Consider the following 24,043-nt stretch of genomic DNA (forward strand, 5'->3'; position numbering starts at 1 on the left):
ATAGATAGTCAAAATAATAAAATTTGCGGTTAGAAGGAAATTGATTTGGGGATATTTACTTTATATATGTTGATATACAGTGTTGGCAGTCTGTGTTTTAACATTTAAAAAGCTTTAACTTCTTGAATTTATGTTTTAAAATATTATTTTTGACCCCCTCCATAATTTCCCATACCTGAAAACATTTAATAGGTAAACATACAGAAGACGCTTTACAATAAAATTGTCGATATTGGTATCAAGATTTTTTTTTTAAATTGAATTCTGCCAAGCCTATTGATAGGTGATTTATCCTGTCTTCAGATTCTGTGCTGAAGTATCTCCAGATGTATTTAGGACACTTTTGCTCCATATTTATTAAAAAACTACTTTGATTAAGCAGTACAGTTTTTTTTCAGTCCACTAACTGTGGATACTTAAGAAAGGACAAGTGCATCAAGTAGATGCTTCATATTAAAGATACAGTCACAATGCTGTAAAGCTCTTCTATGTAAAATTTCCTTTTGTTTCCTTAAATGTCAAAGTGTATGTATGTATGTATAGCACATGAAAGAGAAAGATACAGGAATATAATATAGAATGAACCCCTCTAGTCTGTCACACTCTGGTCCAGCAACATCTGTGGTCCATCATGATTTTAGTTAGATAGATGTCTACTTACCATAGGTATGGCCAAGTTTTCCACAGTCCTGTAAAGTTTGTTTATAGTAACCAGTCCTGGCTCTAAGTGTTATTGGCTGTTATTTAGCCCCTAAATGTCTTCTAAGAGGCCAGTAGGCTGTGAAATTGTTGGTAATGCTGCTAGACAATATTGATCTCCCGTGGTCCGACAAATTCTCTGGTTTGGAACTGAGGGTGCCATACTAGAGAGGTTCATCCTGTAGTCTCCTTGAGGTGTGAGGAATATGGTCAAGCAGCTAGGAATGTAGTAGAAAGTTTAGTCTATTCAAACACATTTAAAATAAAGGAAATCCTCCCCACTTTGGGGTTTGATTCAAAAATAAATCTTCAACTATATTTAAAAAACGTGAGACATTTTTACTGCACTAGGTCATACTCTTCCAATGGGATAAGTTCTATACATGATTGTTGGGATTATTTAAAGAAAACTGTTTTAAGCCTGATGTCATATAATTCAGCTAGTCAGTGCTTTAGGGTCTGGTTGCAAGTGGGGTTGTTTGATTTTGTTTAACTTATTATTGTAAGCACTTTCTAGGTCACATCTCTGTATTTTATATAACATTTCAGTTGCAGGGGGGCAGAAGGAGACTTTGCTAAGGGCATTTGTGCTTCCCTATAACAAGGTCAAAGTGAGAACACAGGTGAAGGATATTCAAATTATATTGACCATGTACAGTCAGAATTCACTATTATTTACCAGCCATGACATTATTATCGTCTAGTAAATCATTTAGACTGAGTGGCTAAAGGCCTTTGGGAACAGTATTCCCAACTTCACAAATAGGAAACAGCAGGCAGCAATCATAGCATAGTTCCTGGGAGTAATTCTTCTCCTGCAATTGCTTTGCCTCCTAATCGTCCAACTGAGAGAGAGGGAGAAGCAGATGAATAATGGCTGAAAAATGTGCCACATAACCAGAGAAGAGCCTTGTTCGCAGAGTAGGTATTCATTATCAATGGCATGAAAGAGTTTAATATTAGTAATCTTTTGAACATCTGTTGCTAGTTTAATTTCTCTTTTCTGATGTTAATGAAATAATATGCGTGTTCTTAGACAATATTGTTTGCTGATTTAATTTATAAGGTATTCCCTATGGTTAAATCCATCCTTCCAATAGCATTAAAATCTGTACAAGACAAGGTGGGGGTCTGTGAGGGGATACTGCCTTCTGAGGAAGACATAAAACTTTCAACTTCAGTATTTCCATAGACTGTCATGCCTATGGGCACCAGGGTCATTATATCTATGAGAAAAGAGCATGTAAGTAATGAGCAGTGGGAAACCATTAGTATGCCTGAAATGGTTTAATGAAAGCTTGGATCATGACACATCAGGAGCTGTTCTCATCATTTGGACAGTTCCATCTGCATCTTTAATAATTAATTCAGTTCAGTAAAAGTTCAGCTTGCACACTCATTTAGAAGCCTTCTTCAGAGAACACCTCTTTGGCTGCCAGTCCCAAAGAGAAATAGGCTTCTGCATGGCTAAGAGCAAAGATCTGGAGATACACGAGCAATTTTAGAGCTGCATTTGCCAGGTAACAAAAGCTCCAGGGAGAACAAAAAGGGTCAAAACATGTGCATTCAGCTAGGTTACTTCAGAGTGGTGTTTCTGTTCTTCTGTCTTATCAGATCCATGTCAGCACTGCAGGCTGTGTGGAATGAATTTTAAGCTGCTAAGATCAGGCAGACATGATTCAGTTGAGCCAGTTGATGGTCGTAAAACAAACATTGTGCTTCCATAATCTATGGTCAAGAAAGCCCAAATATCTTGACTTCTATATAGCTTCATGTGCATTCATACCATTATAATGAAGTTGGTTAGATTCTTGCCCAGCCAGAACTCCTGGGCTACGTCTACACTGGCATGAATTTCCGAAAATGCTTTTAACGGAAAAGTTTTCCGTTAAAAGCAATTTCGGAAAAGGGCGTCTAGATTGGAAGGATGCTTTTCCGCAAAAGCACTTTTTTCGGAAAAGCATCCGTGGCCAATCTAGACACGGTTTTCCGCAAAAAAGCTCCGATCGCCATTTTTGCGATCAGGGTTTTTTTTGCGGAAAACAGTATTATGCTGTCTACACTGGCCCTTTTGGGCAAAAGTCTTTCGGAAAAAGACTTTTGCCCGAACGGGAGCAGCATAGTTTTTCCGGAAAAGCACTGATGATTTTACGAGATCGTCAGTGCTTTTCCGGAAATTCAAGTGGCCAGTGTAGACAGCTGGCAAGTTTTTCCGGAAAAGCTGCTGATTTTTTGGAAAAACTTGCCAGTCTAGACACAGCCCTGGGGTATAATCCTCACAGATGAAACTAATAAAATAGCCTGGCAAAGGTTATTTAAACCCAGGATGGGGATCCTCAGGCCTGGAAGATGGATGTGGACCCCAGCATTTTGGAAGCCTGTGCTGGCACTCCATCTCCCCACCCCACCATAGATCTGGATCACAGAAAATCTACTAGGCTCCTGATTTTTTTTGGGGTGGGGGGAAGGGGAAGAGGTGAGGAGAGTGTCTTTCTTTTCCTCCTCACATGGGGGCCACATCAGTGAGTGGTTTTTGTTTGGTTTTTTTCACTTCTCACTTGTGTGCATCACCGACCCAAAAAAGGTTCCCCACCCCTGATTTAAAGAAAGTTTCCATAGATGTTCTGTTTAATCGATATAGAAAAAAGGTGTGGTTTTTACTCACACTGAAATGTTATTTCACTAGTATGTCTGTGTATAGCTAGACAAACACACACACACACAGACACAGAGAAAAGTGTGTGTATCTATCTATCTATCTATCTATCTATCTATCTATCTATCTATCTAGATAGATAGATAGATAGATAGATAGATAGATAGATAGATAGATAGATAGATAGATAGATGTGTGCTTTTGTATGTACAGTACATTTGGCAGTAAAAGCCATGTGATAAATTGGATTTGTAAAGTACTTGACTTTCATCCTGCCACTTACCTATCTTCAGCAGTTATCAGTTATGTAGTGATTTTACATTATAATGCTCTCAAATTTTAATGTGGACTCTCATTATCCATGTAAAAGGCATAATTTTCAAACCTTGTTGCCTAGTTAGACATTTAAAAAGAACTGCTATAATTTTCAAAGGTGCTCAGTGGTCCTGGCCCCCAGAGTTAGCCCAATATTGAGTGTTTTTTAAATCACCCTATATATGTGTAGGATTATATGATTGAAGATTATAAGGAAGCAGCATGTAGATGTAGCCTTTGATTTAGAATTGAAATTTGAGGCTAAATCACTGTTAGGGTTTGGATTCTGATCTTAGGAATCCAAAATGTCATAATACGTTGCCCAAAATGGTGGAAGCCTTGTGAATTCAGCATCTCCACTAAGCACAAAAAAGATGCACAATTTTGATGACACCAAGTAAATTTTCACTTAAGATGAAGTTGTACTAGACTCTAAGGGCCTGTACTGTTTTCAGCAAGACTCTTTGAATCTATCATCACATGTTGCCTATGCATTGGATTTCCTTGAAGTCCACCCAAGATAAAGACCTCTCCTTAGTTTGGCTTTTATCAACACTTCTACCAACTGGACTTGAATCTCATTTAAGAATAATTTATTTTTAAAATCTATTATACAGCGGGTATGTATTAACAGATAACTTTATTGGTATTTAGTAGTGGATGTCAAACTCTAAAAGATGAAACTACTATTATAGAATCATAGAATACTAGGACTGGAAGGGACCTTGAGAGATCATCGAGTCCAGTCCCCTGCCCTCATTGCAGGACCAAATACTGTCTAGACCACCCCTGATAGACATTTATCTAACCTACTCTTAAATATCTCCAGAGATGGAGATTCCACAACCTCCCTGGGCAATTTATTCCAGTGTTTGACCACCCTGAGAGTTAGGAACTTTTTCCTAATGTCCAACCTAAACCTCCCTTGCTACAGTTTAAGCCCATTGCTTCTTGTTCTATCCTCAGAGGCCAAGATGAACAAGTTTTCTCTCTCCTCCTTATGACACCCTTTTAGATATCTGAAAACTGCTATCATGTCCCCCCTCAATCTTCTCTTTTCTAAACTAAACAAACCCAATTCCTTCAGCCTTCCTTCATAGGTCATGTTCTCTAGACCTTTAATCATTCTCGTTGCTCTTCTCTGGACCCTCTCCAGTTTTTCCACATCTTTCTTGAAATGCGGTGCCCAGAACTGGACACAATACTCCAATTGAGGCCTAACCAGCGCAGAGTAGAGAGGAAGAATGACTTCTCGTGTCTTGCTCACAACACATCTGTTAATACATCCCAGTATCATGTTTGCTTTCTTTGCAACAGTATCACACTGCTGACTCATATTTAACTTGTGGTCCACTATAACCCCTAAATCCCTTTCTGCTGTACTCCTTCCCAGACCATCTAAGGTGGTTAATGTAGGCAACCGGAGTTGCAAATGAAGCCCGGTATTTGAATTTCCCGGGCTTCATTTTCATCTTGCTGGGCGCCTCCATTTTTAAATGTCTGCTAGTTTGGACTCCGTGCCCGCGGCTACACGCAACACAAACTAGGTAGTTCGTATTAGGCTTCCTTTTCCGAACTACCGGTACACCTCGTTCCACGAGGAGTAACGGTAGTTCGGAATAGGAAGCCTAATCCGAACTACCTAGTTCGTGCCGCGTGTAGCCGCGGGCACTGAGTCCGAACTAGCGGACATTTAAAAATGGAGGCGCCCGGCAAGATGCAAATGAAGCCCGGGAAATTCAAATCCCGGGCTTCATTTGCAAGTTCGTATGACTACATTAACCACCCTAGTTCGAAGTAGGGTGGTAGTGTAGACATACCATACCCTATGTTAGGCATTCCTACAGACTTCTCGGTAAAGACCGAAACAAAGAAGTCATTGAGCATCTCTGCCATATCCAAGTTTCCTGTTACTGTTTCTCCCTCTTCACTGACCAGTGGGCCTATCCTCTCCTTGGTCTTCCTCTTGCTTCTAATGTATTTATAAAACATCTTGTTTCCCTTTATTCTCATAGCTAGTTTGAGCTCATTCTGTGCCTTTGCCTTTCTAATCTTGCCCCTGCATTCCTATGCTGTTTGCCTATATTCATCCTTTGTAATTTGTCCTACTTCCCATTTTTTATTTGACTCCTTTTTTATTTTTAGATCATTCAAGACCTTATAGTTAAGCTAAGGCAGTCTTTTGCCATATTTTCTCTCTTTCCAACACATCGTAATAGCTTGCTTTTGGGCCCTTAACAATGTCCCATTGAAAAACTGCCAACTCTCCTCAGTTGTTTTTCCTCTCAGTTTCGAGCAAGAGGAGACTAGATACAGGTCAGAGAGTGAGTTATAACTCTGAATTAATAAATAGATGGACCTAGGTTAATGTTTGATCTTTTTTAGACATATGGAAAATTTGGTGTAATGTAGCACCATTGTGAAAGCAAAAAGCATCATGCACATTTGGCTGACTTGTTCTAGTGTTAGAGAGAGGCCCATTTTTTCAGAAGTATGAATACAAAACTCATCTGCCATTTGATAGGCCTCTGGGGATTTTATGCAATGGAAAATGATTTTTTTTAAATTTTCTATTGATATTAAGAAATTCAGTATTTGGGGATGTCTCTGTTTAAAACAAGTTCAAATGTATTGAATCAATAGGGTAACAGCTGTTATAAATTAGTGAAAAAGAAACGTCTTGTTCATTCTGTCTCTCATGCATGCCGGCACACACATACACACACCTCCCTCAGTAGAATGATCAGTTAAATCATTTAGTCTACGGGTGATGATTGTGTTCCATCATGTTTCCCTGTCCTTTCTGCTCGGTGTATTATGTAATAAAATGAATACACCCAGAAGAGCAAATTATTTAAAAGAACTGAATCTCTTTTTCATGACAGGAGATGAGTGAGATAAAAGGGGATATTTCTTTCCTCAAGGTTTGCTCTATGCCACTTACAGTTTTCCCACCGATAGACCAATTTTCTGGTAGTTACAGCATGCATATACAGAACCAATGTTTTTTAATCCTTTCTCAGATGGCGAACTAGTGTTCTTTGGTTGCTGATGTTTCATATTATATCATTTTTCACAGAGATGTAGAGAACAAGAATCATATGGTCTGTTGTCATAGTTACTTTGTCTTGAAAGTACAGTAGCTTAATGCTTTTTATTTTTAAGGTTCGTTTTCATCTGCCATGATACAACTTTAGTAAACTATTGGGCTATTTTCAGTTTTGTTTTCTAAATTTTAATGACTGTTGAGATTGTTTGCAACATTAGCCCCCCATTCTGCAATGATATCCACAGAGGCAAAGCCTGCGTGAAGCACTGTGGCCTTATTGGAGCATCGTGTAGGCTGAGGAGTAGGAACTTGACTGCTTGGATGTTATTGCAAGACTGGAAACTTAATGCATAAATACAGATGTCCCCCCCCCCCCCCATTTTAGATGCCTTACTGGTAATTAGACTGACTCCTCATGTTCAAGGACTCGTAGGGTGAAATCCTGTCAGTTTTCCTCAAGTACTGGTCCCTATGACTAGTCAGAGTAGGAGTGCAGGATGGGAAATTCTTCAATAGGGGTGTCCATTGGCCAGTCAGCTTTTCATGCTCTCAACAAAGTGTTAAGGGATGTCAAAGTGTTAAGGGACCTGCTGCCTCTACTAGGAGCCCTTCTGTGTTCATAGCCTTCTAGTTATCTCGAATATCTAACTAGTAAAATTGTGTAGAGTTTATTATTTTTAATATCTTAATATTTATATGGTGAGTAATCTTAGTCACAGTTAGCTACGTGGAGTTCTTCCCCATATGTCCAAGGTCTCGGGTTTTAAGCCTAGTTGCAGGTCTTACCAGTAAGCAACCTGTATGAGAACTATTACACCTGTATCAGAACTATTTCCCATCAGTGTGTGAGCTCTGACATTTTTTCCCCTTGCACCAGGCAGTCTCAGAAGTTCAGACTCTGTATGCATTCTGTGAGATTTTGATAAAATCCAGGAGCCTTCTGCTCTTCACCTTGTTGACTGGAGCCTAGCAGGCTCAGGGACTCTGCAAAGTTGAAGCACGAAGAAGATATGCAGAAATACCCTCATAAGGTGAAGAAACTGGCTCCTAAAGCCTCAAAGAAGAGAGCTGCTTCCTTTCTTCCCTCAGGGCTGGCTGAGACTCTGTGCCATAGAGAGGTGCTCTTGTTCACAGGGAGCACAAGCCAGCTCTGCAGTATTGGTAGCTTCCAATGCTCCATAACCATCCTCAAAGGGGTAAAAGGAAAGTGAAAAAGTGCTCACCACTGCCCAGGCACTGCTACACTGCATGCCTAAGTTTGCACTGATAGATAACATACCAATGACTTCTAATTCTTCTCTGGTCAGACCTCAATATGGTCTTCTTAAGGATCACCAGGACCCTATTTTCTAGAGCAAAGCCACTCAACATGTGGCCCATGGCCCACATGCGGCCCGCAGCCAGTTTGTTTAAGCAATGGGCTTAAACTGCAGCAAGGGAGGTTTAGGTTGGACATTAGGAAAAAGTTCCTAACTGTCAGGGTGGTTAAACACTGGAATAAATTGCCCAGGGAGGTGTGGAATCTCCATCTCTGGAGACATTTAAGTGTAGGTTAGATAAATGTCTATCAGGGGTGGTCTAGACAGTATTTGGTTCTGCAATGAGGGCAGGGGACTGGACTCGATGACCTCTCGAGGTCCCTTCCAGTTCTATATTTTATGTTTCTATGAACCCCCCTTCCCCAACTTAATGCCTGGGTCTCTCCAGCGCCGCCATGCTTCTCCCTCCAGGCCCTGGGGCGCGTGCGGAGAGTGGCCGGCTGTGAGCAGTCTGGACATGCAGCTCAGAACTAGCAAGAGTCACATTTCTTGGAGCAAAGAGCCTCATGTGACTCAGCCACCCCTGTCTTACACTATTTTCTCTCCTTGAAGCCATTAGTCCTATCTGTCAGTTTACTGCAACTATATTTAGCAGCCATTAATGCCTTTCATGTCCCCCAATAGTGAAGAACTGCTTTTTTTATTCTACCCCATGACAGTAACAATTTTAAAAGGTATTATCAGAACACTCCTGCCAGTATTAAAGCATATGCCACTTGGGATAGGAATCTGATGCTGTTGACCTTGCCATTTGAACTCTCAGTTTTCTGCTGCCTCTTGCATTTATTTATGAAGGTGGCTTTCCTAATGGTGATCATTTTAGTCATGAGAGCGCATTGGTTTGGAGTCTTTATGGCAACCTCACCTTACATGATTTGTCAAAGAGACAAAGTATCTCTGTGGTTGCATTCCAGGTTTATCCCCAAAGTTCCTTTTGACTTTTACTTGAACCAGACAGTGCTCCTGTGTTTTAACCAAAACTTCTCAATGTGAGGGAGGACAGAAAGCTCTACTCCCTAGTTGTATGCAGTGCTCAGAACTTTTGTCTGTAAGGATACAGTCATTTAGATCTCCAAGGTTATTTGTCGCCTTTGCTGAGAAATCAAAAAGAGAGGCAGTATCTTTTCAGGGACACTAAAATGGGTCTCCAACTACAACCTCTGCTATCAGCATGCGGAAGCTCCTCCTTCTCTGTATGTTATGGCTTATTTTACCAGAACTCATGCTGCCCTGGTTGGCCTTCTTACAGGGAATCCCAGTGTCAGGAGATCTGTTGGGTGGAGGGGGGGACTTGGGGCTCCATTCATACACTCACCAATTGAAGTGTCAAAAGGTTCCTTACCTTATACTAATGGGAGTTCTTCAAAATATGTAGTTTATGACTCACCCTCTTTCCCTCTGCTTGCGCCCTCACATGATTGGTGGTAGAGTAGAAACTGGAGAGGCAGTCAACCCATGTTCTTATACCATTGGATGAGAGCAAGAGGAGGCACAGGGCACAAACGTACCAGACTACTTACTATTGATAGAGTGTCCAGTCCAGAGTGCGTAGATTGCACATTTACCCACAGGCTATGTCTACACTGTAGGCTTCTTGCTCAAGAAGCCTTTTGCACAAGAGTTTTTGCACAAAAACACGTCCACACCTTTGTGCAAGAGAGCATCCACACTGTATGGACACTCTTGTGCAAAAAAGCTCTGATGGCCATCCTGTGTTTTTTCCCATAGGGGTTTCTTGTGCAAGAAACGCTTGCGGAGCATGCATATTTGCCTTTTTGCGCAAGAACTCTTGCTCAAAATGGAGTTATGCCTCGTAAAAGGAAATTTACCTAAGCCGGAAAAAGCTCTGTGTTCTGTCGTTTTACTTCCAATTTACTTGCATATGAGATGTGGACACTCTGCAGGTTTTTGCGTAAAAACAGCTGTTTTTGTGCAAAAGCCTTGCAGTATAGACATAGCCACAGTGAATAGGGACCATTATCTCAAAGGCCTCCAGTTACTATAGCTATTCAGGGGCTAAGTCATGCCTGTAGGTGTGTGATCCAGGAAGCATCCTACTGGCACACTATAGGATACTACAGGTTAGCTCATTAGACACTTAGGCTTTTAGTGGATCTTTCCTACTAGCCTGACACAAAATGTGTACTTTCAATTAGCACGCTCTGCAAACCACAGATGGCACACAAGCGATGGGTCTGGGCCTGTCTCTTAGCTAGCAAGCCACACCCCGGTAGTTCTGGGAAACATAGTCCAGCTCAGAGTTCAGGTCCCCCAAATCTAGTGTTTTCCCAAGCACTATTGTTGCTTACATCATAGTAATTTATAGAATGTGTCAGTGGCTTTACGGACTTTGAAGGATAAACACTGTGACCCCGAAAGGATAGCATTTGGAAGGTACAGCTCTAGGTAGGGAACTTGTCTGCTGCTTGTGTAAAGGGTGGAAAGAGAAGTCCCTGTGCTTTCGCTTGCTTCTGCTACCATTGCCAAGAACATGAGGGCCAAAAATGAACACATTAATCTAACACAGTGTGTCTCAGGCAGGCCCCCAACTCTGTACTCAACTTTGAAGAGAGTCCTGGTTGTAGAAGCAAATCAGTCTCTTTGCCCATTTCGTCAACTGCCTCGTTTCTGAGGCTCTAACCCCAGTTCTTAGGTGTTAGTTTTGTTGTTTATTTTTGTTGGGTGGACTAAAAAGTCCTCTGAGATCACAAGCTCATTTTACACGGGCAACTGTGGAAAACATAGTAAGTGCCTTGATAAATTTCATAGCTTTTGTACTTGATACATTCATTATCTTCCACCCTGGCATGAATGGCATTTCAGGCATCAGCACAGCCGTGGGCACAATCAGCTTGTAATCTAAATTATAAACAATATCCAGACAATAAAATGGATGGAGAAAGTAGGATGTGCTATACAGTGGATTAAATTAGGTGCCCTTGCTATGTTTTCTAGGGTTTTCATTTGTTACAGAGAAAACATTTTATAAAATTTCCACACAACAGTACTGCTTGTGAATGCAAGAAGGAATGAAGAAGGGTAGGTGTAGAACAGATGGAACTTATGAGAGGAGTTTAGCCTGATTTAAGGAAGGAAAAGAAGGATGGAATGGCAGCAAGTGGGAAGAAGATGGTAGCAGCAAGCACAAAAACAGGGAACAAAGCAGGGGGTGGGGAAATGGGTGAGATAGGAACAGGCAAGGGGTGGGTATTGTCTACTTACTATACTTTTAGTGATGTACAGTAGGGCTGAATTAAACTGCAAATGTTAAATTTAGACTGAAAGGTTAAATATGGCAAATGCAGGTTGTATGAGTAGGTGGTGAGACTTACAGTGAGACTACATTTTATTCATATTTGAACCAGGATCTCAGGGTATATCTATACTGCTTGGCTATTTTGAAATACCAGAGGAATCCTGAAATAGCTACCCTGCATCTACACTAGCTGCCCGTTATTGCACGAGGATTAAGGGATGGCTTGAAATAGCATGTTCTTTTGAAATTTGGCATGTCTATACTGTGTAGACATGCCAAATTTCAAAATAAACTATTTTGAAATATTTTAAATAATATACGCAATTTGCATATTTTATTTCGAGTTTAGGGTGTTGCGTAGAATCACCCTTAGAGGTGAAACACTTCCACTACCATTACCAGTCACCTAAAATGTACTTGAAAATAAACGATGAGGGTTTTTTAAAAAGTCAATAACATCCTCATTATTCAACCTGTTACTTAAAGTAGTTTAATTTCTTTCTTATCTGTTTTGACAGCTGAATCTTATCTTCCTGGTGATCACATTGTGCAAAATGGTGAAGCATTCAAACACTCTGAAACCAGACTCTAGCAGGTTGGAAAACATTAAGTAAGTGCTTTGTGTTCAAGTATGAGAACTATGATTATTTTCTGATTACTGAACTGATTGAAAGCTACTCTCCATTAGGAACACATGGCTCTGTCTCCCAGCAACTACAAATGTCAGTTAGAAGCACTACCAATGCTGCTTTTGTTACGTTGTTACCATAATGCCACAGACATTGGTCAAAATTAGGTAATTTCAGTCTGGAATTAGTGCCAAGAAATTATTTCAGTATCTCCATTGAAATTCCATAAGAAAGTGGTCATTTCATTTGCATTTAAAATTTAGTTCAAAATGAAGTTCCTGTTTGCATGGCTAATATGATTATGTTAAGTTTGTTTTGTTAAGTGGCTTTTTTTGTTTTAGGGATTGAGAGCAGTTTTCATTTGTAATCCAGTCCTCCCAAGAGAAATGACTCCATTACTATTATTAACTTGAAGATTATCTGCTGTTTTCATGCTAATTGAACAAATGTTTACTTTATATTGGTGCTGTATTTCAGTATCCCTTTTGGAGATTAACGCAAGTGTTACGTAATTAAGAATCTTACAGCTGTTGCTTCTTTTGATAGTCTCTTAATGAATTCTATTTAGGCTACATCTACACTACTGTGGGGATCAACACTTTGAGATCAATCCATCAGCACTCAATTTAGCAGGTCTAGTAAAGATCCGCCTGTTATTTTACCCCAGAGGAAAAAAAGAAAGGGAAGTCAATGGGAGAGTTTCTCCCATAGAACTTCCCTCCTCCTCCTGCAGTGTAGATCCTGCAGTAATTCAGCCCGAGGTACCTCAGTTGCATACCTTAAGTTGATTTTCTGCTGTAATGTAGATGTAGCTCTAGGGTTTTTTGGGGGTTTTTTTGTTTTTTTTCCAAACTGAACGCTGTTGCTATGGGATGGTGTAACTTAGAACATTAAGGGTTGGTTGTGAAAAGGTCCTCCAGATTTGTTTTGAAAACTGAAAATAGCCAAGACAGGTTTAAATTAAGGTTATCATTGGAAACCAGATGCTATAGATAGGTCAGAATCAGCTTCATTGCATGTTGCATGATGAGAGAGAGCGCTAATCTTTAGCATCTCTCTCTTTTCTTCCTTTTCCTCTTTCTGTCTTCTCATCCACACCAGTAATTACCGTGTTTGTGATGGCTACTATAATACGGACTTACCTGGGTAAGATAGAAGCCTACATTAACAAATTCCTAGCATGATATTTTTAATTTTACAAACTCCGTCAATATTGTGGATCACCCTTAATTTTAATTAACTAGTTTGGAAATAGCTAATTTGTTAAAGTAATTTTAACTATTATATGCCTTTATGATTTTAAATTGCTTGCCTCTGCATTTTGAATTTCCTAATTTTTACTAATTTTTATATAAAATACAAAAATGCTTTCATATTAATTTCTGTTACAATTCTGTCTAATAATTTTGTTTCTCTTTTCTGCTTATAATGCTTTCTAGCTATGAAGATAATAAACCATTTATCAAGTAAGATCATTAGTTAGATGTGGAATGCACTGACTAAAATCCCTTTCCCCTTCATTCTGTACTGTTCTCTACAATTCTTTTTTCTTAAACTAGTCATGTTGGAATCTCTTTCAAAGACTTTATTTTGTGGATGTATCCATATTTTTGTCACATTTCAGCAAGGTGCTTTCATGTGGAAGTTAGATCATTTAGCCCTAGTTTAGCTGAGTTTAAAAGAATGTTGAAGCTTTAGGTTCTAAGTTTTTACTCTACTGTTTAACTTCTGTGTATTTGTTACTTTATTTGGCAACATATAGAAGCACCATTGTTCAAAAAATAGGGCTCAGTTAGTGGCTAAGCTAGATTTATCAATCGTCTTCATAAAATACAAATAAAGCAATGAATGGGGCTTATGCTACACCTTTGCATTTTAAAATAGTTTTGACATCTTGTGCAGTTCTTGAATAAGAAAAAGGTCATATCCACTGTTGCTGTTTTCACTGGAGACTGAAAGTACCAAATGGAATTGTTCTTTCTTTAATAGATGAAAGGTTAAAGCCAAGGTTTTTTTGCATTTGAATGTGAACCTAGTAAAAGTCAACTGCAGCAACTGAAATGTTAATATTGGAGTTGGCACTGTGAATTTTTATCAGCGGTGTTACTAAAATTAATTTTCTTTTACAGGTCCTGGGTCTTGGGTGCATTTGCTCTCCTATGTCTTCTTGGCCTAACATGGTCATTTGGCCTGCTGTTTATCAATGAGGAGACTGTTGTGATGACATATCTCTTCACAGTGTTTAATGCTTTCCAGGGAATGTTTATTTTCATCTTTCATTGTGCCCTTCAAAAGAAAGTAAGTTACTGAAAACAAACACACATGGTTTATACCTCTTCAGTAGCCTGATATTTTTAGAAAAGAATGGAGCATTTTAGCAATGAAAAAAATGGGAAAGATCAATGACGGGACTGGGAGACAGAAACCATTGTTTTTTATTGCAGCAGGTGCCTTGTTGTATGTCCTTAGGCAAGTCATTTAACTATTCCGTGATTCAGACAATTGTACAATGAGTATAATATTACACTGCAGAGGTCTTGCAAGGGTTAGTTATTGTTTCTTAAAGTGGTCTGAGAATCTCGGATGAAAATTCCTATAGGTGTGTCTACCTGTACTGGTATGTATAAGTTTTATATTTATAAATATTTTATGATTACAGCCTTGGAGACTAATGGCCTTTATTCACAAAACAGTTAAAACAAAAAACAATAGTAGTTCAACATTCCAGTCATTTATAATACTGCAGTGTCACTACCCTGCAAAAAAGGTGATGTTGCAATGCAGGCAGACATAGCCATGCTACCTTAGTCCAGGTCTACACTACAGGAGAAGATCAAATTAAGGTATGCAATTCTAGCTATGTTTATGTCACAGTAGATGACGTACCTTAATTCAAGTTTTGATACTGTCCCGCCAGCGGGAGGTTGATGGGAGCAAAGGCTCCTGTCGGCGTTCCTTACTCCTTGTGAGGAGCAGGGGGTATGTCTACACTACCCCGCTAGTTCGAACTAGCGGGGGTAATGTAGTCATCCGCAGTTGCAAATGAAGCCCGGGATTTGAATTTCCCGGGCTTCATTTGCATGAAGCCAGCCGGCGCCATTTTTAAATGCCGGCTAGTTCGGACCCCGTGCCGCGTGGCTACACGCGGGACGGACTAGCTAGTTCGGATTAGGCTTCTAATCCGAACTAGCTGTACACCTCGTTCCATGAGGCGTACAGATAGTTCGGATTAGAAGCCTAATCCGAACTAGCTAGTCCGTGCCGCGTGTAGCCGCGCGGCACGGGGTCCGAACTAGCCGGCATTTAAAAATGGCGCCGGCTGGCTTCATGCAAATGAAGCCCGGGAAATTCAAATCCCGGGCTTCATTTGCAACTGCGGATGACTACATTACCCCCGCTAGTTTGAACTAGCGGGGTAGTGTAGACATAGCCCGGAATACTAGGGCTGACGGGGGCACCCTCTGAGTTCATTTTAGCGGGTCTTAATTAAACCCTCTAAATGGAACTCTGGAAGATTGCGACAGTGTCGATCTTCCATGTAGTGAAGACAAGCCCTTAGTCTAGCTAGTGTGGGAAACAGTGGCAACAAAGACACAGTGTCACAGACCCTGGTATATGCCAGCAAACTGAGTACATAGCCAGAGTTCCAGCAGTCCTGGACTGAGCAAGCTAGTCCTTTGAGTCCTGTGCCATCACTTCCTCACTTTCAATGTTAGCCATGCCAACTAAATTAAAGCCTGTGTGGGTATGTCTACCGATGCTTCAGTCGCAGTGTTGTTTTCAATTTAGATGTATCTTAATCTGAAGGTGGCCACTTCTGGGGTTGAGGGAATAGTGCACCCTCTATATCAGTGAAACATGCTTGCCTTCTCTCTTGAGAACTGCTATGTAATAAATTCATATGATGGGTGAGGGTTGCAGTGTAGATAACTGTTCATTTCAGAATCAGCTGAGATCCCAACATTAATGCTGAACACCAAAAGATATTACAAAAACTTTACCATTAACGGTAGGTAGTATATGAGGTGGGAGTTTTCCGAAGTTGACAATTTTAGTAATTAAAAACAGCCTCAGCCCCAAAGATTGCAGAGTGGGTTCATTTGTAAATTTATGTAAACTACTGGCCCCTCGGCAAGTCAGCCTACAGGTTTAAAGCTGAATATCCTTTTAACAATATCTTAGGTGCCCTTTGTGTTTGGGTGGTAAGGTGTTAGTGTATATTTATTATTTTAGCAAAAAAATGGCAACTGTACCAAAGAGCTTACAGTCTGCATCAGAGTCATGTAGCACACGAAGGCATAAAGGAAGTGTTAATAAGGGGAGGAGAGAGGAGTGAGAAAAATGAAAAAATATAGTCATTATCTTCTCTTAAATGTAACCATTTTGAATTAATTTTAGCAAATTTGCACTAGATATTTAGCCACTAGATATTTTAACCAATTTACATTTTGGAACTTGTGATCATTAGCTCCTGTTATACGTACCTCACAGGGGACTTAATTAACTCAATGCTTGTAAAGTGGTTAGAGATCCTTGCATGAAAAGGGTTCTGTGTAAGTGCAAAGTATCATTCTTGTGATTTAAATTGTGCGTGCTCACCACTTAACTTTGTGTGTTTCTTAATTTGATGTATACATTTTCTTTCATGTGAACTGTAGCAACATATTTTAGGAAGGAAGCCAGAATAATGAAAGAGAGATTTTTTTAATTTTGGCACCAGCACTCCTTACACATTCAGAAAGAGAAAACAATAATGAGATTGAATATATAAAAATGGGAAAATGTAAACGAGGAAAGATGCAAATAATTTCTAGATTAGGTTATATTAAAATATTGCTTTTTACCATTTGTAAAGGATTTGAAAATCAAAGACACATAGCTGTTCTATTTCTCACTGTCATGCATTTTTCCTGTATTAAGTGGAGTCAAGCAATGTTAAAGTATCAGTCAAGTATGAAAAACCTTAACCTGGATCAAGAAGATTTATACCTGAAAGAATGCTAAGGCTGCATTTAAGGTTTAAAAGTTTCAATGCCTTTCACTGGATATCATCATCCTGTCCCTCTCTGCATAGCTAATGTAGTCTTTTTATTCTGTTATTACCAGTTGGTCACTAAATTGAACAGAGATACAGAATTGTGGAAGAGAAAACTATTATGTTTCCAGTCCTGACAAGATGATAGTGCTGTTACTGCCATCAGTTTCGAACAGGCTATAATTTAGAAATAATGACAGTGGAATGTGCAGTACTGACAGATAATGTACATTCACAGCAATATAGGCATTAGGCAAAACCGGCCCTGGAGGATGGTATTTGGGTAAAATACAGCTTTGATTGCTATTGTCCACGTTATATAGTGTTTCAGAGCATTTAATATCCACTAACATTCAGAAATACATTTTCCTTAGGTGTTATGTCATTTAACGATACAGAACTTTACATTTTCATGAACTTACCCCGTTCCAATTATCTATGATTATATTTTCATATGTAGGTGTAGATGGGTTCATTTAAAAATACATATGGTATAACTTTCCTTTACAAAATATGTCAGTTGGTATCTTAACATAAAATTCAAGCTTTGAGTGAAAAACTGATTTTTTTTTAAGTTTAGTAGTCAAATTTGCATCCTGCTTATGCTTTTGTAAAAATATCATGGTAAAAGTATGTCCTTTATGAATAAAGACCTGGGGTTTTGAAAGCAAAGCCCTTTGTGCAAAAATCTTATTAATGTATAATGGGGTTTCAGTATTCTTTATGAGAATTTTTCCTTTTTGCAAACAGTAATCACAGGCCAGGTAAACTTTTGAAAATGTCTAAGTGACTGATGAGTCCAAGTCCCATTTTCAAAAGAAGCTTGGGGAAATTATTAGCATTCAGACCTGTAGAAATCCTGGTGGATAATATTTTCAGAAGCGTGTCCTTTACTGATCAATGCAGTGCTGCCAGAATACGTGCATGCTATAATAATTACTTAGAACAGTGTCAGTGAACACACCTGAGGGAAAGAACTGTTCTGTAAAATAGTCCTGATGACATTAATATGAATAAACATCAATGCACTTAATTACAAAGCTTCACCATTAAGACATTCATTTAGAATCAGAAGGCAACTAATCATAGGCCTAATTCTGATCTCATTACTTAGCTTTAATCTTTATTCAGACAAAAGTCTCCTTTAAAACAACTGAAGTTTCAGAGTTCAAATTTCTGGAGTCAGCAAACATACATAGCAACAAAGATTCTTGTGTCTTGACAATAGTTCTTTTGAGTTACCTGAGGGTCTGGATTCTACGGTCTAGAACTTGGCTGTATTATTATGGCAGAGCCTTCGTTAGTGTGCTTTGCATTCTGCACAGATTGGGGCAATGTTATTTGTAAATTTAATACACAAAAGAAGCAGTTGTATCTATATTAATAAGTAGTTATGTTGGCTTGTGTATCGTAAAGTTTTTATGAAAATTTGCCCGTGGGCCTTATAATGCAAGATCCATTCTCCCTAAGTTGTAGGGTTCCCCTTCCATTTCTGGAAAGAAGTAAATTATATGGGTAACATCCATGAAAGTAAACAATTACTTTGCAATATCCAGGATACAGGTGGGAAACTAGACTCGTTGTTTTTGTACCATAAAAGCTGGAAAGCCTGAGGAAGTAAAAATGCCAACCTAACCACTTTATCAAATAATGTTTTATTTATTCTTCTGCAAAACAGTGATTTTATTAAAAAGAAATTACAGAACAAGCCTAAAACTTGATTTACAGGTGGGTTGATTGCATCAAAACAAGATATTTAAATTTGTGTGTCTTAAATTAAAAAATTTGTTTAAAATTAAATAATAGATGATGGTTGGTCATATCCTTATTTTTATTGTGCATCAGTTTTGTTTTGTTTTTTTAATATCCCTATTTTTCATCTACAGGTACGTAAGGAGTATGGCAAGTGCTTCCGACATTCCTATTGCTGTGGTGGGCTACCAACTGAGAGCCCCCACAGTTCAGTGAAGGCATCAACAACAAGAACTAGTGCTCGCTATTCCTCTGGCACTCAGGTAACAAAGACTTTGACAGCATCTTCTAATTAACCTTATTTACAAAAGCCTACTGAGACATGTTCCATTCACACACACTAACTATCTTCCCGTTATAATGATCTAGGTGGCAAATACATGTTTTTGTATTGTAGAGTTGGTTTCTTTTTAAACATTTCCTTTCAGTTTGTTCTTATGCAAACACCCTATTGGGTTTTTTTTTAATGGAACTGGCAAGGATAATATCATGTTTTATCTAATTAGAATTTAGTAGACTAGACTTTTCATAACAAAGAAACCATAGAATTACTCTGGGCTAGAGAAATTGTTTAGTTTAGAGTGAGAGGCAATGTAGATGCTTCACAAGATGACAGATGAAAATGGTAAAATCTGTTTGTGAGCTAAAATACAATGTTTATGTCTCACTGCTTTACATTAACAGAGTCGTATAAGAAGGATGTGGAACGACACTGTGAGAAAACAATCTGAATCTTCCTTTATCTCAGGTGACATCAACAGCACTTCAACACTTAATCAAGGTCAGTCACTGGGAACATTTCAATTTTAGATTACTTAGATTTAATAGTATTTGACAGATAAGAGTTGAAAAGAATTTGTGTTAGGGGAAAAAAAACCTCTTGAACAAATGTTCTCTAAAATTATAGTCTTCCATGAGCACATTTTAAAATTTTGTTCATTCAACTTGCCCATTCACTATAGAATTTGACTTTCTCTATTCATGGGAAATGTATTTTAATAAGTTTCATCAATAATTTAGCTTAAAAGCAAGATCATAATTTTAAAACTTTACAACCTTTATAGGTTAAATCTGAAATAGACATAAAAGAGCAGTAACATTTTTAATGCATATTTGAGACTGATTTTTAGACTCAGAAATGTTCCCAGTGAAATCAAATTGACACCATTTCTATGCAAAAGACATCTGTAAAGATTTTTTCAATAAAGTTTGTATCTTTTCTCTGACAGCATTGTATCATATTGCCAAAACACACAGACAATACAGATTTTCAGGTTTTTGATGGGCACAACTTCATTAATTGTTTAACTCAAACTGAAGAGTATCCATCATCTCGATTCCATATAGTTGTATGTAACATTAGTGAAGGCCCCATGCCAATGCCCAACCCAAAAGGAGGAAAGTTCTGGTCATCGTCATCACCACCACTCTCTTCTCCCCATACCAAACTTTCTGCCAAGGAGGTTGCACTCCTAATAGAGGTCGGGCTGTTTTCTATTAAAACTGAATCCAATGGCCTGTCACTATACCGGTTCCCCTTTATCTATGCCCTGCGTTACCTTTTCTCAATACTGCCTCCACGTTGTGAGAAAAGGGTATATGAACCTGACTTCATTGCAACAGATTCCTGCTAAATTGGGAAAATTAAAAAAGACAGTGTCAAAACTACTATTAGTGCTACCAAATTTAGCAAACCATTATAGATGCTGTGCCATTCCAGTGAAAAGGCTGAAGAACCGTAACCAGTAAACCCCATTACTTTCAAACCACAAACTAAGTATTAGTCCTAACTACTGACCCTTGCAAATGAGGAAGACAAAAACCAAACTATTACCAACTCACTAGGATGTTGCGCACGGTAAAATTATTTCCTGACCCCAAATATAACAGTAGAACATCAGTGAACTTCCACCTACCTGAATTTTTACATCGATTCTAGATTCTGGTGAACTAAAGTTAGCCAGTTGCTGGGTGGCAGAGAAGGATTTTGCTGCTCCTGGGAAGAGGCATTCCCTGCGTAGGACAGCAGAAGCCAGCCTGGGACCTCACTTGTCATTGAAGCCTATCATTTTTTTCTGCCTATGCCTTGGACCTAATTCAAAGGCCAGGGGCAATGTAGAGTTAAGATCTAACAACCATACTAAGCTAATTTATTAATTAGCAATGGCTTTGGGTTTTTATTAAATGAAGCTTTAAGATAAAATTGACAGAAAATATTGAAAGGTTGCTCAGTAATTGGGGTTCTTAGATGAACCTCTCCCCATATGTGCTATTTGAATACTACATGAAAGAGAACTGTAGGTAATCTGTAAGATAGTAATTCAAGCTAAAACTAAAAAATAGTGGAGAATATGTAATAATGTGGAAATGAACTGGAATGGGTATTTCTCATTTGTCCAAATAACAACTTTACAAGTTAGGGTACAAAGCAATCTAATTGTTAACTAAATTAAACCACTGTCAAATAAAATTAGCATAATCTGTCAATAGCAGAAATTCCTGGAGTTCAGAATTCTTTTACCTAGAATAAAATATCTTTAGTAGGATAATGTCATTAATATTTAAAATATAATATCTTTGGCTATTGCCTGAATGAGAATCTAATACATTTAAATATAGTATGAAAATGTAGATGGCTTTTTAGCTCTCCTTGGACATGTAATGTATTCAGATAACATTAGTCCTGATGCAGTTGTGCAATTCAATACAACATAAGTTGAATTTTACCTTAATGAGATGTTTAAAGTCATGTTTTCAGTCAGAGTTTTGGCATAATTTTTCTTCATTATTCTGACTAGTTTTCTGACTAATATAAAAACTAGAAGTCACAGAGCCAAATTAACTTTATTAAACATTTAGTTTTTAACAAATTATGCTGAAACTTGTCTAATAAATTACTTGAAATATTATGTGAATGGTGTTGCATTAAAGTTGAACATTAGTAAAATATCTATTCTTTTTATCATAGCATGTTTTATTTTATCTTGATAAGCTGATTGTTAGAGAAAATTTAGATATTTAAAATTTATTTTAAAACCTGGCAGATATTGTTGCAAGCATGAATCTGTCCCAAAGAACATATGAATGGTTTAATTTCTTTAAGCAAAACATTTTGTTTTCTCCTCAGCATGTGTGCTATTGCATATACTAAGATAGGCTTGTTGCAATTTGTCATTCCTTGTCTTTCTTTGAAGAAAGTTATTCCCTTCCCCCTGCTTTTAGAAGGTTAATAACAACCCAGGTGTTTTCATAAGGGATTGTCCAACATCTCTAAATTAATAATAAAGTTAGATTTTTTAGTTCTGGACCACAGTGTTCAAGGTTCTCTTGATTAAGCTGTAACATCTTCAAATAGAACATGGATCCCTATGCATTTAACTGCTATTCTTTAATGTTATTTTTGTATAAATCAGAAAATGTCATTCTCAGCAGGTATTTACTTTGGGGATTTGGACAGCACCTGTGAATTACTGAAATTTAACTAAGTTTTCTCTCTCCTCCTTCAAATTAGTAGTTCAAATACTCAGAAATTTTCAGCCAAATTACTTTTGACAAGTTCTACACAAATCATGATGAATAAATTTTTTTTATAGAAACTGTCAGAATAAAATTAAAGAACTGATGTCTCTTTTTCTGTTTCTTTGCTTTAGGAATGACTGGCAATTACCTACTAACAAACCCTCTTCTTCGACCACATGGCACTAACAACCCTTATAACACATTGCTCGCTGAAACAGTTGTATGTAATGCCCCTTCAGCTCCCGTGTTTAACTCACCAGGTGTGCTTATACTTACTGGAAAAAAAATCTCTTTTCTGTAGTCTGAGTCCTTTGTTTTTGCTAGCTAGATACTCAACTTGCAATATCCTTGTCCTGCATTCTGAATTTCTGTTAAAGAAAATACTTACAGTATTACCAATGCCAAGCTTGTAAAACTGCACTATATTATAGTAATGCCTTTTCCATAATAGTATTTACCAATAATTATCCATGTTTTTAACACAGGTGGCATAAATCTTAATATACTATTACAGGACTGACACCACATGGTCTGAGAGCCCATCTTCAAGATAAATATCACTTAGAGGTATCATGTCTATCCAAGCTTCAGTTGACTCTAAATCTTGCTGCGAAAAACTTGTGTATGGAGCTGATCACTTGCGTGATAATAAAGCAGTGCAAAGCATCTTGACACGTTTGAATACCCTGGTGTAGAAAATTGCATCCAACATCAAACATAGAGCCAAACTATAGTATAGTGCAGCTTTATGTTAGTTTATTTCCTTAGGAGAATCTTGAGCCTATAATTAGAACAGTTTAGTTCTCTGGGACATAAGGGTGTCACTACTAACCTAACTTTTGTTATGGTAGTATCCAGTTACTTTTCTTAACAGCAGAGCAATGCATAAATTAATATATATTTAGTAGTTACAGTTTTGACGAGTCAAATTATTATCTCTAGTGTAATTAAATTCAGTGTTAAATCTTGGACTATATGAAGAACAAAACCTTATTCCTGTTTATTTCAAATTTATATTTTAATTGAACTGCAGTTTCTATTTTCATTCTCTTGTTTTCTTACTTTCCTTATGCTTTCCTCTAGCAACCTACAGAGAGACAAGTATGGGAGTAAAACTTAACTTTGCCTATCAAATGTAAATTTTTTCAGCATGGTTTTTAATGGGCACAATTAAAACATTACTAGTGGTCATGAAGTAGACTCAGCGGGCAAGTGGTTCACAATTTGCAACTGAAATGTTTCCACATTCAAACAGCACTTTTGTAGTGCTTTTTGGAAAATAACACAAGGTCTGTAGCAAACCCTATTGGTAAATGAGGATACACAATGCTGAAATAATTTGCTGTTTAAAACCAAAGCAATGTCAAACAAAAATGCTTAATAATTTACTTTCATTTCTACATTCCCACAGTAATCTTGCTACAGGCTATGGAAAGATTTCAAATGAATCAGCTGATCATGGGCAACAAAACTTGCCTCTTCAAATCAGTCAAAGTATATTCTAGAGTGCTTAACTCTGCAGTATATCACAGAACTATCACTTTTGGTTATCAAATATGTTTTGGTATCTGCTTAGCAGAGCACAGAGAACAAAATTATAAAAGTAAATCACTTTCGTTAGGGAAATGAATGCCAGCATGTGGTCCATGTTGCCTCACTCTTATAAATGCCATATGTTCTGTGCAGCTAAGATCTTGAAACATATATGAAGTTACAAAGCTATGAAGTTGTTTAATCAAAGCTTAAAGAGTCCTTTCAAACAACCATCATCACTTTGTCTAATTCGGTACACATGGCAGGTTGGAAAAGCACAA

The 24,043-nt window shown here is 38.0% G+C and overlaps 1 protein-coding gene across 15 annotated transcripts in view; it reads left to right on the forward strand.

Annotated features, from left to right (window-relative positions):
* ADGRL2 (adhesion G protein-coupled receptor L2) overlaps positions 1 to 24,043 on the forward strand; it is a 532,296-nt gene that overhangs the window by 504,447 nt on the left and 3,806 nt on the right. For 7 of the 15 annotated variants that reach the window (XM_075936335.1, XM_075936334.1, XM_075936343.1 and 4 more), the window contains 5 exons: positions 11,813 to 11,904; positions 14,053 to 14,221; positions 18,845 to 18,973; positions 19,395 to 19,491; positions 22,361 to 22,489. In XM_075936335.1, coding sequence (XP_075792450.1) covers positions 11,813 to 11,904; positions 14,053 to 14,221; positions 18,845 to 18,973; positions 19,395 to 19,491; positions 22,361 to 22,489 — 616 coding nt within the window. Of the gene's footprint in view, positions 1 to 11,812; positions 11,905 to 14,052; positions 14,222 to 18,844; positions 18,974 to 19,394; positions 19,492 to 22,360; positions 22,490 to 22,714; positions 22,797 to 24,043 lie in introns of all 15 variants that reach the window. The other 8 variants (XR_012905938.1, XM_075936345.1, XM_075936346.1 and 5 more) reach the window with 4 other exon arrangements.

The sequence above is a fragment of the Pelodiscus sinensis genome, chromosome 9 (assembly GCF_049634645.1).
Source record: "Pelodiscus sinensis isolate JC-2024 chromosome 9, ASM4963464v1, whole genome shotgun sequence".
Classification (NCBI taxonomy): Eukaryota; Metazoa; Chordata; order Testudines; family Trionychidae; genus Pelodiscus; species Pelodiscus sinensis.